This window comes from Notolepis coatsorum, assembly GCF_963971535.1.
Source record: "Notolepis coatsorum genome assembly, chromosome: 15".
Classification (NCBI taxonomy): Eukaryota; Metazoa; Chordata; class Actinopteri; order Aulopiformes; family Paralepididae; genus Notolepis; species Notolepis coatsorum.
In genome coordinates, this window is record NC_140179.1 from 53,557,348 (window position 1) to 53,570,264 (window position 12,917).

Below are 12,917 nucleotides of genomic sequence, written 5' to 3' on the forward strand. Positions count from 1 at the left end.
ACCTAACAATAGGGGAAAAAAGCTCCACAGGCAATGTGGAGGAGAGAGAAACCTTAGAAGGGCCGTTCAAGGGGGGATCTCCCTTCTTAGATGTCGGTGATAGTAGTGTTGCAGACGGACAGTTGGTAAGCATGCACTCATGTGTGTGGTGAAACACAGATGAGTGCATGCAATAGCAACTGTACATTTTGAAAAATTAAAGATAGAGTTGATAGCGGATCTATTAGAAGCACAGGGGCGGCGCAAGAGGGTCACGTCCTCCCCGTCTTAGTCACGGGACATTCAACACTCCGGTCGTTGCTCAGGGACAGCCGGAGACAGGGGGAAGGGGGGGTGGCACAGAGAGGGTCGCGAACTCCCCGACATCATCGCGGGACATCCGGCACTCCGGTCACCACTACGAAACCTCCGAAGACAGGGGGGCACGCAGAGGGGGTCGCAATCTCCCGGCCTTCGTCACGGGACGTCCAACACTCTCCGGTCAACACTCCAGGACAGCAAGTCATAGGAAGACAGGGAGACGGGACAGGCGTTAGACAGCTCATGAGATTGTAGTAGGCGGACATAGCAATAGATACAAGTGGTAGGCATATATGTGAATGGAGTAGATATATGAAGTAAGCGTATTATGTGAATAGAATAGAAGTACTTAACCCAGCAATGAAACCGCGTTGACTGTTAATCTGTTAACAGTCTGTTAATCAGTTGACAGGACCACGGACAGACGGCGGTGAATAACTGATCCAATGCCTCGGAGGTGCATGTAGAGCAGTCACTACAAGCTTGGCCAAGACCCCGAGGCATCCATCACCTTGGTCAGCGCCAGGAGACGGGTACTCAGAGAGAAGGGGGAGGGAGAGGGGGGGGGGGGGGGAGAGGGGGGGGGGGGGGAAGAGTTAGAGAGTTCCCATGTTTGTGGTGCTGCAAAGGAGCAGACATGTAGTACCCTGTAGTGCCATGTAGTACCCCCGTAGTGCCATGTAGTACCCTATAGTACCCCATAGTGCCATGTAGTACCCCCGTAGTATCCTGTAGTACCCTGTAGTGCCATGTAGTACCCTGTGGTGCCATGTAGTACCCTGTAGTGCCATGTAGAGCTGTGTAAGCCATGTAGTACCCTGTAATGCCATGCAGTACCAAGTAGTACTCTGTGGTACCATGTAGTACCCTGTACCCTAACTAAACTACCCTATAGTAAACTACCCAGTGGTACCATGTAGTACCCTGTACCATAACTAAACTACACAGATTAATCTAAAGGTCAGTCCCCGACCAGGTGAGATCAAGGTAGGTTGAAGGAGAGAGAGAAAAGATGAGTCTTAAGCAGGGATTTAAAAGCTTCGACAGAGCAGGCGCCCCTGATGACGGCAGGTAATTTGTTCCACAGGTAGGGAGCGCGGTAGACAAAGGCTCTGTGGCCGGCGGATTTCTTTTTAACCCTAGGGGTCGATAGAAGCCCCGCATTTTGTGAGCGCAGAGCACGAGCGGGCGAGTATCGGGAGATGAGATCAGATAGATAGAGCGGTGCAAGCCCATTTAAAATTTTGTAGGTGAGGAGTAGCACTTTAAAGTCAGAGCGGGCTTGGATAGGAAGCCAATGTAGGGCGGACAAAACTGGTGTGATGTGATCAAATTTTCTAGTTCTAGTTAGTATCCGTGCAGCCGCATTTTGCACGAGTTGAAGATTTTTGATGCTTGAATTAGGTAAGCCTGAAAAAAGTGCATTACAGTAGTCCAGACGTGATGAGACAAAAGCATGAATCAGGGTTTCAGCATCAGCCAGAGTTAAAATGGGGCGTATTTTTGCGATATTACGAAGATGGAAGAATGCAATTTTCTACCTATTCATTCACTGTGAGATTGCTGATCTCCTAAGGGGGGGGGGGGGGGGGGGGGACTGTAAGCCAACCAATGCACCGCCTTGTGTAGCTGATTTACAGGAAGTGACTCTGAGTTGTGCTGTCTCCTTCCTGAATCATCTCTGGTCCTGTTTCCTGCCTGCCTCCCTAATTCCTCTTCTTCTTCTTCTTCTTCTTCTTCTTCTTCTTCTTCTTCTTCTTCTTCTTCTTCTTCTTCTTCTTCTTCTTCTTCTTCTTCTTCTTCTTCTTCTTCTTCTTCTTCTTCTTCTTCTTCTTCTTCTTCTTCTTCTTCTTCTTCTTCTTCTTCTTCCTTCTTCTTCTTCTTCTTCTTCTTCTTCTTCTTCTTCTTCTTCTTCTTCTTCTTCTTCTTCTTCTTCTTCTTCTTCTTCTTCTTCTTCTTCTTCTTCTTCTATTTCTTCCTGTGTCTCCTTGTGCAAGATTCCCTCCGCCATCTGTCATCTCTACTGTCTGTGTAACCACTGTAACGAGGATGGCTGCTGTGCAGAAACGTAGAAAAGACAGAGTTTTTCAGACACACTGTGTTCAGTTCTTGGCGGCAGGGGTTCTAAGTAAGGGATAATGTATAGCTCATTGTCGCAAAATAATTGACCGACACGGAGTTTAAAATACCGAGGCGCAGCGTCGAGGTGTTTTAAACGTCAGTGAAGGTCAATTATTTTGCGACAATGATCGAGTATAGCTATACATTATCCCGCTTATTACATGGCTAACTTACTAACAATATACCTAATTCATTTTACATAGACAAGACGAAATCAAATGCAGATGCAGTTCTGTTCTGGCTCCGGCTGTCATCGTCACACACCACTCCGCTGTCAGTGCAGCCAGCAGGTGTGTCTGTTTGGCTGCACTGATGCAGTGGCCTTGATTGCGAACAGCTGCGCACAGCGGTCATTATTGTTCCACAGAGGTCCGTTATCGAGTATTATTACATGGCGTTTTCACATTCGCCGAAATGCTTGCTTGTGATTGGTCAATAGCCCCCCGACAGCGGTCATTATTTTTCAATAATGACCGCTGTTTTTTCAATAATGACCGCTGTGCGCAGCTGTTCGCAATCAAGCCCACTGACACACACTGTTTCAGTGCAATTAGACACTGCCGGTGTTCTGCTGCCGGCGATGACAGGGGGGCGGAGCGACGAGCGGAGCCAGAACACAGCGGAGCCAGAACAGAGGCTGCCCGCGATAATAATAATCACTTTATTTGGGCTGACAGAGCCACAGAACAACTGCGATTTGTCAAATGAATTAGGTATATTGTTAGTAAGTTAGCCATGTAATAAGCGGGATAATGTATAGCTTTACTCGGTCATTGTCGCAAAATAATTGACCTTCACTGACGTTTTAAAACACCTCACCGAAGCGGCTCGGTATTTTAAACTACGTGTCGGTCAATTATTTTGTGACAATGACCTCGTAGCTATACATTATCCCTTACATATCGGACCTCTGACGAGCGCTATTGACCAATCACAAGCAAGCATTTTGGCGAATGTGAAAACGCCATGTAATAATGAGAAATAAACATCTACTACAATTGGGGACAGAGTTAACCCTTTCACTGCCACACTACAGAAGGTTAACCCTTTACTATCACACTACCGACGGTTACCGGTTACCGTCGGTAGTGTGATAGTAAAGGGTTAACCTTCTGTAGTGTGGCAGTGAAAGGGTTAACCTGCTGTCGTGTGACAGTGAAAGGGTTAACCATCTGTGTATTGTCGCAGTGAAAGGGTTAACCGTTTTTGGTAGTGCGGCAGTGAAATTATTTTAATCACCCATACAAGCTGCACATGTGCCAATTAACGCACCCCTAGTGCCGCTTCGGTGAGTCATTCCTGATTCTCCGACCGGAGCCTACACCTACAGCCTACGCAGCACTCCCCCCCCCCCCCCCCCCCCCCCCCTCCCACAAACAGCGGAGGATGTGTTAGACGCTTTGCACGGTGGGGTATATTAGGAGGACTAAATAATGACGTCAAAACATGGGGGGCATCCATATTTAACACAGTCCCCCGAGGCCAATCGGTCATCTGAGTTTGAATTACGAGAGAATCAAAGTAAGATTACTCGATTAACTGACCAATAATAGTACGGTCGGTTGTGCTCTTTTGTACCGTGCAAATATATACGCTGGGTTTAGCTGCTGCGCTCCCAATCCAAAGGTCAAAGGTCAAATGGCGCCCTCAAAAGTGGTTCTTCTCAGTTCTGAGCGGTTTGTCGGGTAATAATACGATGAAAGGGGTTCTGAATCAGCCGCTGACAGAAGGAAAAGGGATGTTACCAGCTGCAGAAGAAGTTAGCTGGTCTGGAACAGTGTGATTCTCTCTTCTTTTTGCCTGTCTTTTTTCCTCCTCCTTCTCCTCCTCCATTCCGGTTGTTCCTGTTCTTATTGTTGTTGTGTGTACCGTTGTTGTTGTTGTTGTTGTTGTTGTTGTTTGTTGTTGTTGTTGTGGTGAGTCTCTACAGTGACAGTCCCTCCCTCTCTTTATCTACCTCTCTTTATCTCCCTCCCTCTCTTTATCTCCCTCCCTCTCTCTCTCTCCCTCTCTCTCTCCCTCCTCTCTGCGCTCCTTGTCTCATCTGGTTCCTCTCCTCCTCCCCGTCTCTTTCAGGTCCAGCCACGTGGGCCATGGCCACCTCCAAGCCAGACATCATGATCATCTTACTCAGCAAGCTCATAGAGGAGGGGGACAGCTACTACAAGGTTCCTGGCCATATTGTCCTTTTGTTGTCGTTTAGACTGGGCCAACTATAGACGATTTTTTAAGGAACACGCCAACTTTTGGGGAAATTAGCTTATTTTTCCATCTACCCCGGAGTTAGCCAAGCAGATACATACCCTTTTCTTCTCTGTGCATGCAGTAGGAGTAGGAAGACCAGCACCTAGCTTAGCGTCATTCACTGGAAGTGGGTTACTCCAGCTAGCCTAGTTCCCAACAGTCATGAAATACACTCCAAAACGTTCCTGTAAACATGTTGTGTTTATTTACCACGTGGAGAAATACAAATGTTAAATTAGACATTTTCATTTTCCAAGCAGATACATACTCGGAACTATCTTTGCCGAACCACTGGTGCCCGGGCGCAGTGATTTCACGCATCACCTGTTCTCCCTGTGCCTCTCTCCACCCCTCGGTCAAACTCCTGAAATTCGCTGACGACACCACCCTGGTGGGTCTCATCTCCAGGGGGGACGAGTCGGCCTACAGGAGGGAGATCGAGAGGCTGCAGAGCTGGTGCAGCTGCAACAACCTGGAGCTCAATGCTCAAAAGACAGTGGAGATGGTAGTGGACTTCAGGAGGAAAGCAGCCCCTGCCCCCTCCCATCATACTGGGAGGCACCCAGGAGGCCTCCGTGGAGTCATGCCGATTCCTTGGCATGACCATCTCCCGGGACTTGAAATGGGAGCTTAACATCACGGGCCTGCTCAAAAAGGCCCAGGGGAGGATGTTCTTCCTCCGGCAGTTGAATAAATACAAACTGCCGAGGACCATGATGGCCCAATTTTACACGGCCATCATTGAGTCCCTCCTCACTCCACTCCATCATCTCCTGGTTCCCCGCTGCAGCGGCAAAATATCTCGCCAAGCTGCAGCGGGTGATTCGCTCCGCGGAGAAGGTGATCGGCTGTCCCCTGCCCTCCCTCAGGTCCCTGCACGACTCCAGGGCGCTGAAGAGGGCAAGGAAGATCATGGCCGACCCCTCCCACCCCGGACGCAGCCTCTTCACCCTGCTCCCCTCTGGGAGAAGGCTGAGGATCCAAAAGGCTGTGAAAGCTCGTCACAGACTGAGCTTCTTCCCATCAGCCGCCAGGCTGATCAATGCCTTAGTAATAAGCAAATGCGAATTTCCCAAAAATGTTGGCGTGTTCCTTTAACCTGAATCTGAAGGAGGACATGTGATAATCAGACACAAAACGTACCAACGTGTTCTGAGTCGCTGTCCGCATAAGTGATCTCAACTGCAGACGGTATTTCCTCAACTAGTTTCAACTGTTAGTAGTAGTAGTAGTATGCCCAAGTCGAGGAAATTATGTCTGCAGTTCACCTCCAGGATTCGGGTTAAACATCAGCAAAATGCCCTTTTAAAAGGAGCTATAGATCATATTGAGCCACTAGATGTCCCATGAGAGCACCAGTGTGTCAGCATGTCTCTACTAGCAGCATGTTTATCCAATAATGTGCGTTCCACGTGGGGAAATAGGGGAAGTAGGGAGGGGATACATGCACACAACAATAACAGGTAAACAACAACATTAATTTTAGACCCACCAATTAATTTTCAATGATAAATTCATAAATCAACTTTCAGGGGGGAAAAGCAATACATTTATTCTGCACCTTTCTAAAAGCTCTGTGGATGTATTTAAATTTTTTTTTATATGTATTAGTCTACATAAATATTTTACCTATAGTACCTTTAATGTTACATATAGCACCTTTAATGTTATCTATAGCACCTTTAAAGGTAATACCTTTATATATATATATATATATATATATATATATATATATATATATATATATATATATATATATATATATATATATATATATATATATAATACATCCACAGATCTTTTAGAAAGGTGTTGAATAAAAGTATTGCTTTTCCCCCAAAAAATATTATTATAAAGGATAAATTACATGCTGGTGCTTTAGTGTGACATCTAGTGGATGAATGTTATCTTTAAGTTAGCTGGAAAATTATCTTGTTAGCATTCTTTTTTTAGTTCCTCCTCGTTCTTCTTGGTTATTGCTAGCAGCAGACTAGCTCATGCGTTTGCTGTTGCTGTGTTTGCTGTGTCCGACAGAAGGGGAAGGTTAAAGAGGCGACCCAGAGATACCAGTACGCCCTCAAGAAGTTCCCCCGGGAGGGCTTCAGCGAGGACCTCAAGACCTTCAGGGAGCTCAAAGTGTCCATCTTCCTCAACCTGTCCAGATGTCGCAGGAAAATGAACGTACGTTTTCGAAAAGTCTTAACGCTTTGACTGAATCCTTTTTTGACTAAATTCCTTGTTGTCGTTGTCCAAAAGGGATGAGTAAGGTTTGCAAACCACATTTTCTTAAAGCATGTTTGTTTTTACTTTTCACCCTCCAATCTATTTTCAGTTATTTCAGTAAAACTGATGGTCTAAGTCTATACTGTTCAGTAAAACTGATGGTCTAAAGTCTATACTGTTCAGTAAAACTGATGGTCTAAAGTCTATACTGTTCAGTAAAACTGATGGTCTAAGTCTATACTGTTCAGTAAAACTAATGGTCTAAAGTCTATACTCTTCAGTAAAACTGATGGTCTAAAGTCTATACTGTTCAGTAAAACTGATGGTCTAAAGTCTATACTGTTCAGTAAAACTGATGGTCTAAGTCTATACTGTTCAGTAAAACTGATGGTCTAAAGTCTATACTGTTCAGTAAAACTGATGGTCTAAGTCTATACTGTTCAGTAAAACTGATGGTCTAAAGTCTATACTCTTCAGTAAAACTGATGGTCTAAAGTCTATACTGTTCAGTAAAACTGATGGTCTAAAGTCTATACTGTTCAGTAAAACTGATGGTCTAAAGTCTATACTGTTCAGTAAAACTGATGGTCTAAAGTCTATACTGTTCAGTAAAACTGATGGTCTAAAGTCTATACTGTTCAGTAAAACTGATGTTCTAAAGTCTATACTGTTCAGTAAAACTGATGGTCTAAAGTCTATACTGTTCAGTAAAACTGATGGTCTAAAGTCTATACTGTTCAGTAAAACTGATGTTCTAAAGTCTATACTGTTCAGTAAAACTGATGGTCTAAAGTCTATACTGTTCAGTAAAACTGATGGTCTAAAGTCTATACTGTTCAGTAAAACTGATGGTCTTAAGTCTGTACTGTTCAGTAAAACTGATGGTCTAAAGTCTATACTGGTCAGTAAAACTGATGGTCTAAAGTCTATACTGTTCAGTAAAACTGATGGTCTTAAGTCTGTACTGTTCAGTAAAACTGATGGATTGATTGATTGATTGAAAAGTTTATTAACAGATTGCAGAATGGGTACAGTACAGCTCAATACATACAATTGTTAAGGGGATGCAGACCAGAGAAAGACTTTCGTCTTGTTTACATCAGGGTCCCCCATTTTCAATTCATCATAAATGATCAGATCTGTACTCTGTATCGGCCGCTACTGAAAGTCCAGGACTCTCACTTGATGTCTGTATTGGTGCATTTGATGTCTGTATCGGTGTGTTTGATGTCTGTATTGGTGCGTTTGATGTCTGTTTCGGTGCGTTTGATGTCTGTATTGGTGCGTTTGATGTCTGTATTGGTGCGTTTGATGTCTGTTTCGGTGCGTTTGATGTCTGCATCCCTAGTCTTCAGTAACTACACCAAGTCTCTCTGAAGTTGTCAGCAAAATCAGTACCATTTCTAGCGACTTGCTCGAACCACATCTGCTGCATCAGACTGAGGAAACAGTGCCCCGCGAAGAAGGCTGTACGATGGGAGAAAGTAGCGCTAAAGCAATTAAATCTGCCGATGCAGAACTGAAAAGCCAGAGTACAGAGTAGTACCAGGTCAGATCGGATGCAGAGAGAGATGGTTGTTTCGTTGCCAAGGGGAGAGCCGAGCATTGCTTAGCTTCCACACTGTGACCGTTTCCTGTCACTTCTCTACATCTCCGCAGGACTTTGGCATGGCTGAGGAATTCGCTACGAAGGCACTTGAACTGAAACCAAAATCGTACGAGGCTCACTATGCCAGGGCGCGGGCCAAGCGCAGCAGCAGGTACTGGTTTCCCCCCCTCCCACGTGACTCCCTTTCTCTTGTTGTCTCTCTCTCTCTCTCTCTCTCTATCTCTATCTCTCTTGTTGTCTCTATCTCTCTCTTTCTCTTCTTGTCTCTCTCTCTCTCTCTCTATCTCTTGTTGTCTCTCTCTCTCTATCTCTCTTGTTGTCTCTCTCTCTATCTCTCTTGTTCTCTCTATATCTCTTTCTCTTGTTGTCTCTCTCTCTCTATCTCTCTCTATCTCTCTTGTTCTCTCTATCTCTCTCTTTCTCTTGTTGTCTCTCTCTATATCTCTCTCTATCTCTCTTGTTGTCTCTATCTCTCTCTTTCTCTTGTCTCTCTCTCTCTTGTTGTCTCTTGTTGTCTCTCTCTTTTTCTTGTTCTCTCTCTTTCTCTCCCTCTCTTGTTGTCTCTCTCTTTTTCTCACACACACACACACATACACACACACACACACACACACACACACACATACACACACACATACACACACACACAGTCTTTGCCAAAATACAAAAACATAACACTAAAATATAACCATAATCTTCCGTGTGTGGTCTGTGTGCAGGCAGTTCCCCGAAGCCTTAGAGGACCTGAATGAAGCCATGAGGCAGTGCCCGAACAACCGGGAGATCCTGCGTCTCCTCCAGCGGGTGGAGGAGGAGTGTCACCAGTTCAGCCAGGAGGAGGAGCAGCAGCCGCAGTCGGAGCTGGAGCCTCCCCCCTCGCCTCCCCCCTCGCCTCCCCCCACGCCCCCCCTGGAGGAGGAGGAGGAGGAGGAGGAGTCCCCGTCCCGGTCCATGCCTCTGCCTCCGCCCCCGGAGCCCCGGCTGGAGGACATGGAGCCCGTCCAGGACCTGTTCGAGGACGAGGACTACCTGGAGCAGGAGCTGGAGGCCATGTCCCTGGGTCTGCTGCCGCCCGAGTCCCTCTCTTCTAACCCCTCCAGCCTGTCCGTCATCCAGAGCCCTCCTCTCTCCCCCTCCCACCCGGACCAGATGTACCACCAGCCCTACGAGTACCACCACCACCCAGCCCCGTCCTCCTCCATGTCCTCCCCGACCCGCGGCTGCTACCAGGCCTCCCCGCCCTCGCTGTCCCCCACGCACCAGAACTCCCACTACCGCCACAGCCCTCCTCACCAGACCTCCCCGGTGCACCAGCCCTCCTACCGATTCAGCCCCCCTCCTCCGATGGGGGGAGGCAGCGGCGGGGGCCAGCAGGGGATGGACCACCACCACCACCACCACGGGAGTCCGCCGCCTTCCCCCCTGCGCCGCGCCGCTCAGTACCGAGCGAGCCCGCCCGTGGTGGAGAGTGTCTGCCTGTACCGGTCCCAGTCCGGCTCCCCGGTCCGCTACCAGACCGAGCAGCACCCTGGCCGGCCCAAGTCTCCCCTGTCCAAGATGAGCAGCCAGCGCTCCTTCCAGCTGACCTCGCAGCACCACCAGGCCCAGGGCCTGCGCCTGCAGCCTTCCATGGCCCAGATAGTGCGCACCAACAACCAGCCCAACAGCGGTGGCTACGGAGGCCCGATGGGACACCCCATGGGCGGACACCGCTACCAGGGCGGATCGGTGGACGTGGTGGAGAGCCGCCTGGTGTACCAGCCCTCCCTGGACGGCCGGCCCATGGTCCAGGTGCAGGCCAGCCTGAGCGCCGGGGCCCTCTGTCAGCACGGGGGCCGAGGAGGGGTCATGGAGTCGGGCCTGTCAAAGGACGAGCTACCCCAGCGCCCCTCCTCTGCCTACCGCGCCAGCAGCGGGGGCCCCCCGGGGGGCGTCCGCTACAGCCAGACGCCGCAGATCAGCCGCAGCCAGTCGGCCGCCTACTACCCCGTCTCGGAGCACGTGTTGGTGGACCGCGCCAACGCCATGCAGCCCCCGTGCCAGCTGGGCTCCCCCGAAATGGCCCACAACATGGCGAGGCGCCCCGTCAGCGCCAACACCACGGAGATAAAGCAGCACGTGCCGACTCCCAGGCCTCTCATCCACTCCCAGAGTGTGGGCCTGCGCTTCTCCCCGTCCAGTAACAACATCTCTAACACGGGCTCCAGCTGTAACCTAGCCCCATCAGGCTTCAGGCCCTCATCCTCCTCCATTCAGCAGATGGAGATACCCCTGCAGGTGGCGTACGAGCGCTCCTGCGACGACCTCTCGCCCATCTCTCCGTCCCAGGGGGGGCTGTACCCAGGAGAGTCCGCCCGCTCTCGGACCACGCCCTTCATGGGTATCATAGACAAGACGGCGCGGGCTCAGCAGTACCTGCACCAGCCCTCCTCCCGGCCCTGGGCCATGACCTCCATGGACTCGGCCATCAGCCCCACGTCGCCGGGCCAGCAGGGCTACAGCCCCCCCACCTCCCTGGGCAACATCGCCTACTACAACAAGACCAACAACGCCCAGAACGGCCACCTGCTGGAGGAGGATTACTACCACCAGTCCCAGCCCTCGTCGCTGGGCAAGATGGCCAACGGCTCTCGCGGCGGGGGGGACATCCTGGAGCGCGTCAGCCAGGTGCCCACCTACCCAGACGTGAAGGTGGCCAGGACTCTGCCCGTGGCACAGGCCTACCAGGACAGCATGTACCGCCAGCTGTCCCGCGACTCCAGGACCCAAGGCCCCCCCTCCCCAATCAAACCAAAGAGACCATTTGTGGAGTCGAACGTGTGACCGGGCCCCCCGTCGGCGGGTCAGGCGGCAGTCGGGGGGCCGGCGGCTGGTCGAACCGGGGCGTGTCAGCGGGAGTGAGAGGAGAGAATGTTTAGTTATATACAGCAGCCGCTGCTACCCTTGTTGTGTGCGAGTGTGACCCGGAAAGACTCTATACGCGAAGAACTCGTCTCACGGAGAGACACACACGCTGAGGGCAGTGGGTGTTCTTTGGATGATTAGATCATTTCTAACAAAAAGGAGAAAGTGATTATTATGTTGTTATCAAAAATCTGCACACAAAACGGTAGGAAGCTGAAAGAACTTACGATACGTTCCGATCTCGTACTCAATCAAAGAACAGTGCACTTCCAGAGGGTTGTGTGGCACAACTGTCCCACAAGGGGGCGCTATACGCGTGGGACTGGCGAGAGTGAAAGTACGCTATCGATGAACTCTCTGTACTCGTTGGATTATGTATCTCCATCATTCTGTCCTTACAAAGTGTGCTCTTAACCAAGGTCGCTAGTAGGCTCTAATCTATGTAATACAATATTATATGTTCAATACTGTAAATTGCTCGGAAAATACAGAAACGGCTCCACAACTCAGTACTTAAAAGAGAAAAATTACAATATTTATAATTAAGTTATATATTGTACATAGGTAATATAAAACGAGACATAGTTTGAATTGTATTCTGTCAAACCCTGTTTTAGTCCTACTGCTAGTCATGAGACGGATATCGAACAAAACCCAGAGGGGGGGGGGGGGGGCTTGAGAGTGACGGACAACCTTTGAATGACGGTGTCAACCTGCTGTGTTGTCATAAATTAATTCATTCACCCCACAGCGGGACTTCTCCGATCCCAACAGCTCGCGAACGGAGGTAGAGTCTGTGAAACGTTTCGATTATTGAATCGCAATATTGCCGTCCAAAGCTTTACTTAGACGTCCATAGTGCACGCATTCCAAAATGGCTACAGTCTTGAGCGGCGGTTAAATTGCATGAAAATTCCAACTCGAAAATTCCAACAATTGCACAGTTACAATATTATTTTCTCTTCCCCGTGTCTTCATATTTTCTCGTTTTAATTACCGTTGGGTGAACCGGTCAGTCGGTGGACGTTCAAGGTTCAGGTGAACACGGTTCTGCTGTATTTTGTTCTTGTATCGTTGCTGTATTTTAACAGACCTCATGACATGCCTTTTTAATAAGCGTGAAGATAAACTAACTGCCAAGGCTGCGATGTCTCTCTTTTAACATCTCTCGACTAGCGACTCAATCAATAAATACCTTGGAATACTTAACATGTTTGCTTGTGAGAAGAAGAAAATAATAATAATAATAATAATAATAAAAGTAATTCGCTATAGTTTTGTACAAACAAAATAATATAGTGGGATAGTTTTGCAGAAATCTCAAAGTTCGTTTGAAGAGTATAGAGTGCCGTGTTAGACACAAAATGTAGGCCATGAGTGCAATACACTTATTTTTGTGTTGTTATTTGCTGATGACATTAACCTGATATGAATCATAATTTGGCTTTATGCTGCAGGTTTAACGATACCTAGTAATGTACAGTGGCTCAGGAGGTAGAGTTCCCGGGTTCGATTC

At 48.4% G+C, this 12,917-nt stretch overlaps 1 protein-coding gene across 1 annotated transcript in view; it reads left to right on the forward strand.

The window, feature by feature from the left end:
- Positions 1–12,033, forward strand: part of LOC311242176 (protein TANC2-like) — a 64,960-nt gene extending 52,927 nt beyond the window's left edge. The window contains 4 exon segments of the mRNA XM_084331124.1: positions 4,498–4,589; positions 6,700–6,846; positions 8,548–8,648; positions 9,217–12,033. Coding sequence (XP_084187250.1) covers positions 4,498–4,589; positions 6,700–6,846; positions 8,548–8,648; positions 9,217–11,320 — 2,444 coding nt within the window. The 3' untranslated portion in view covers positions 11,321–12,033.
- Positions 12,034–12,917: the final 884 nt, after the last annotated feature.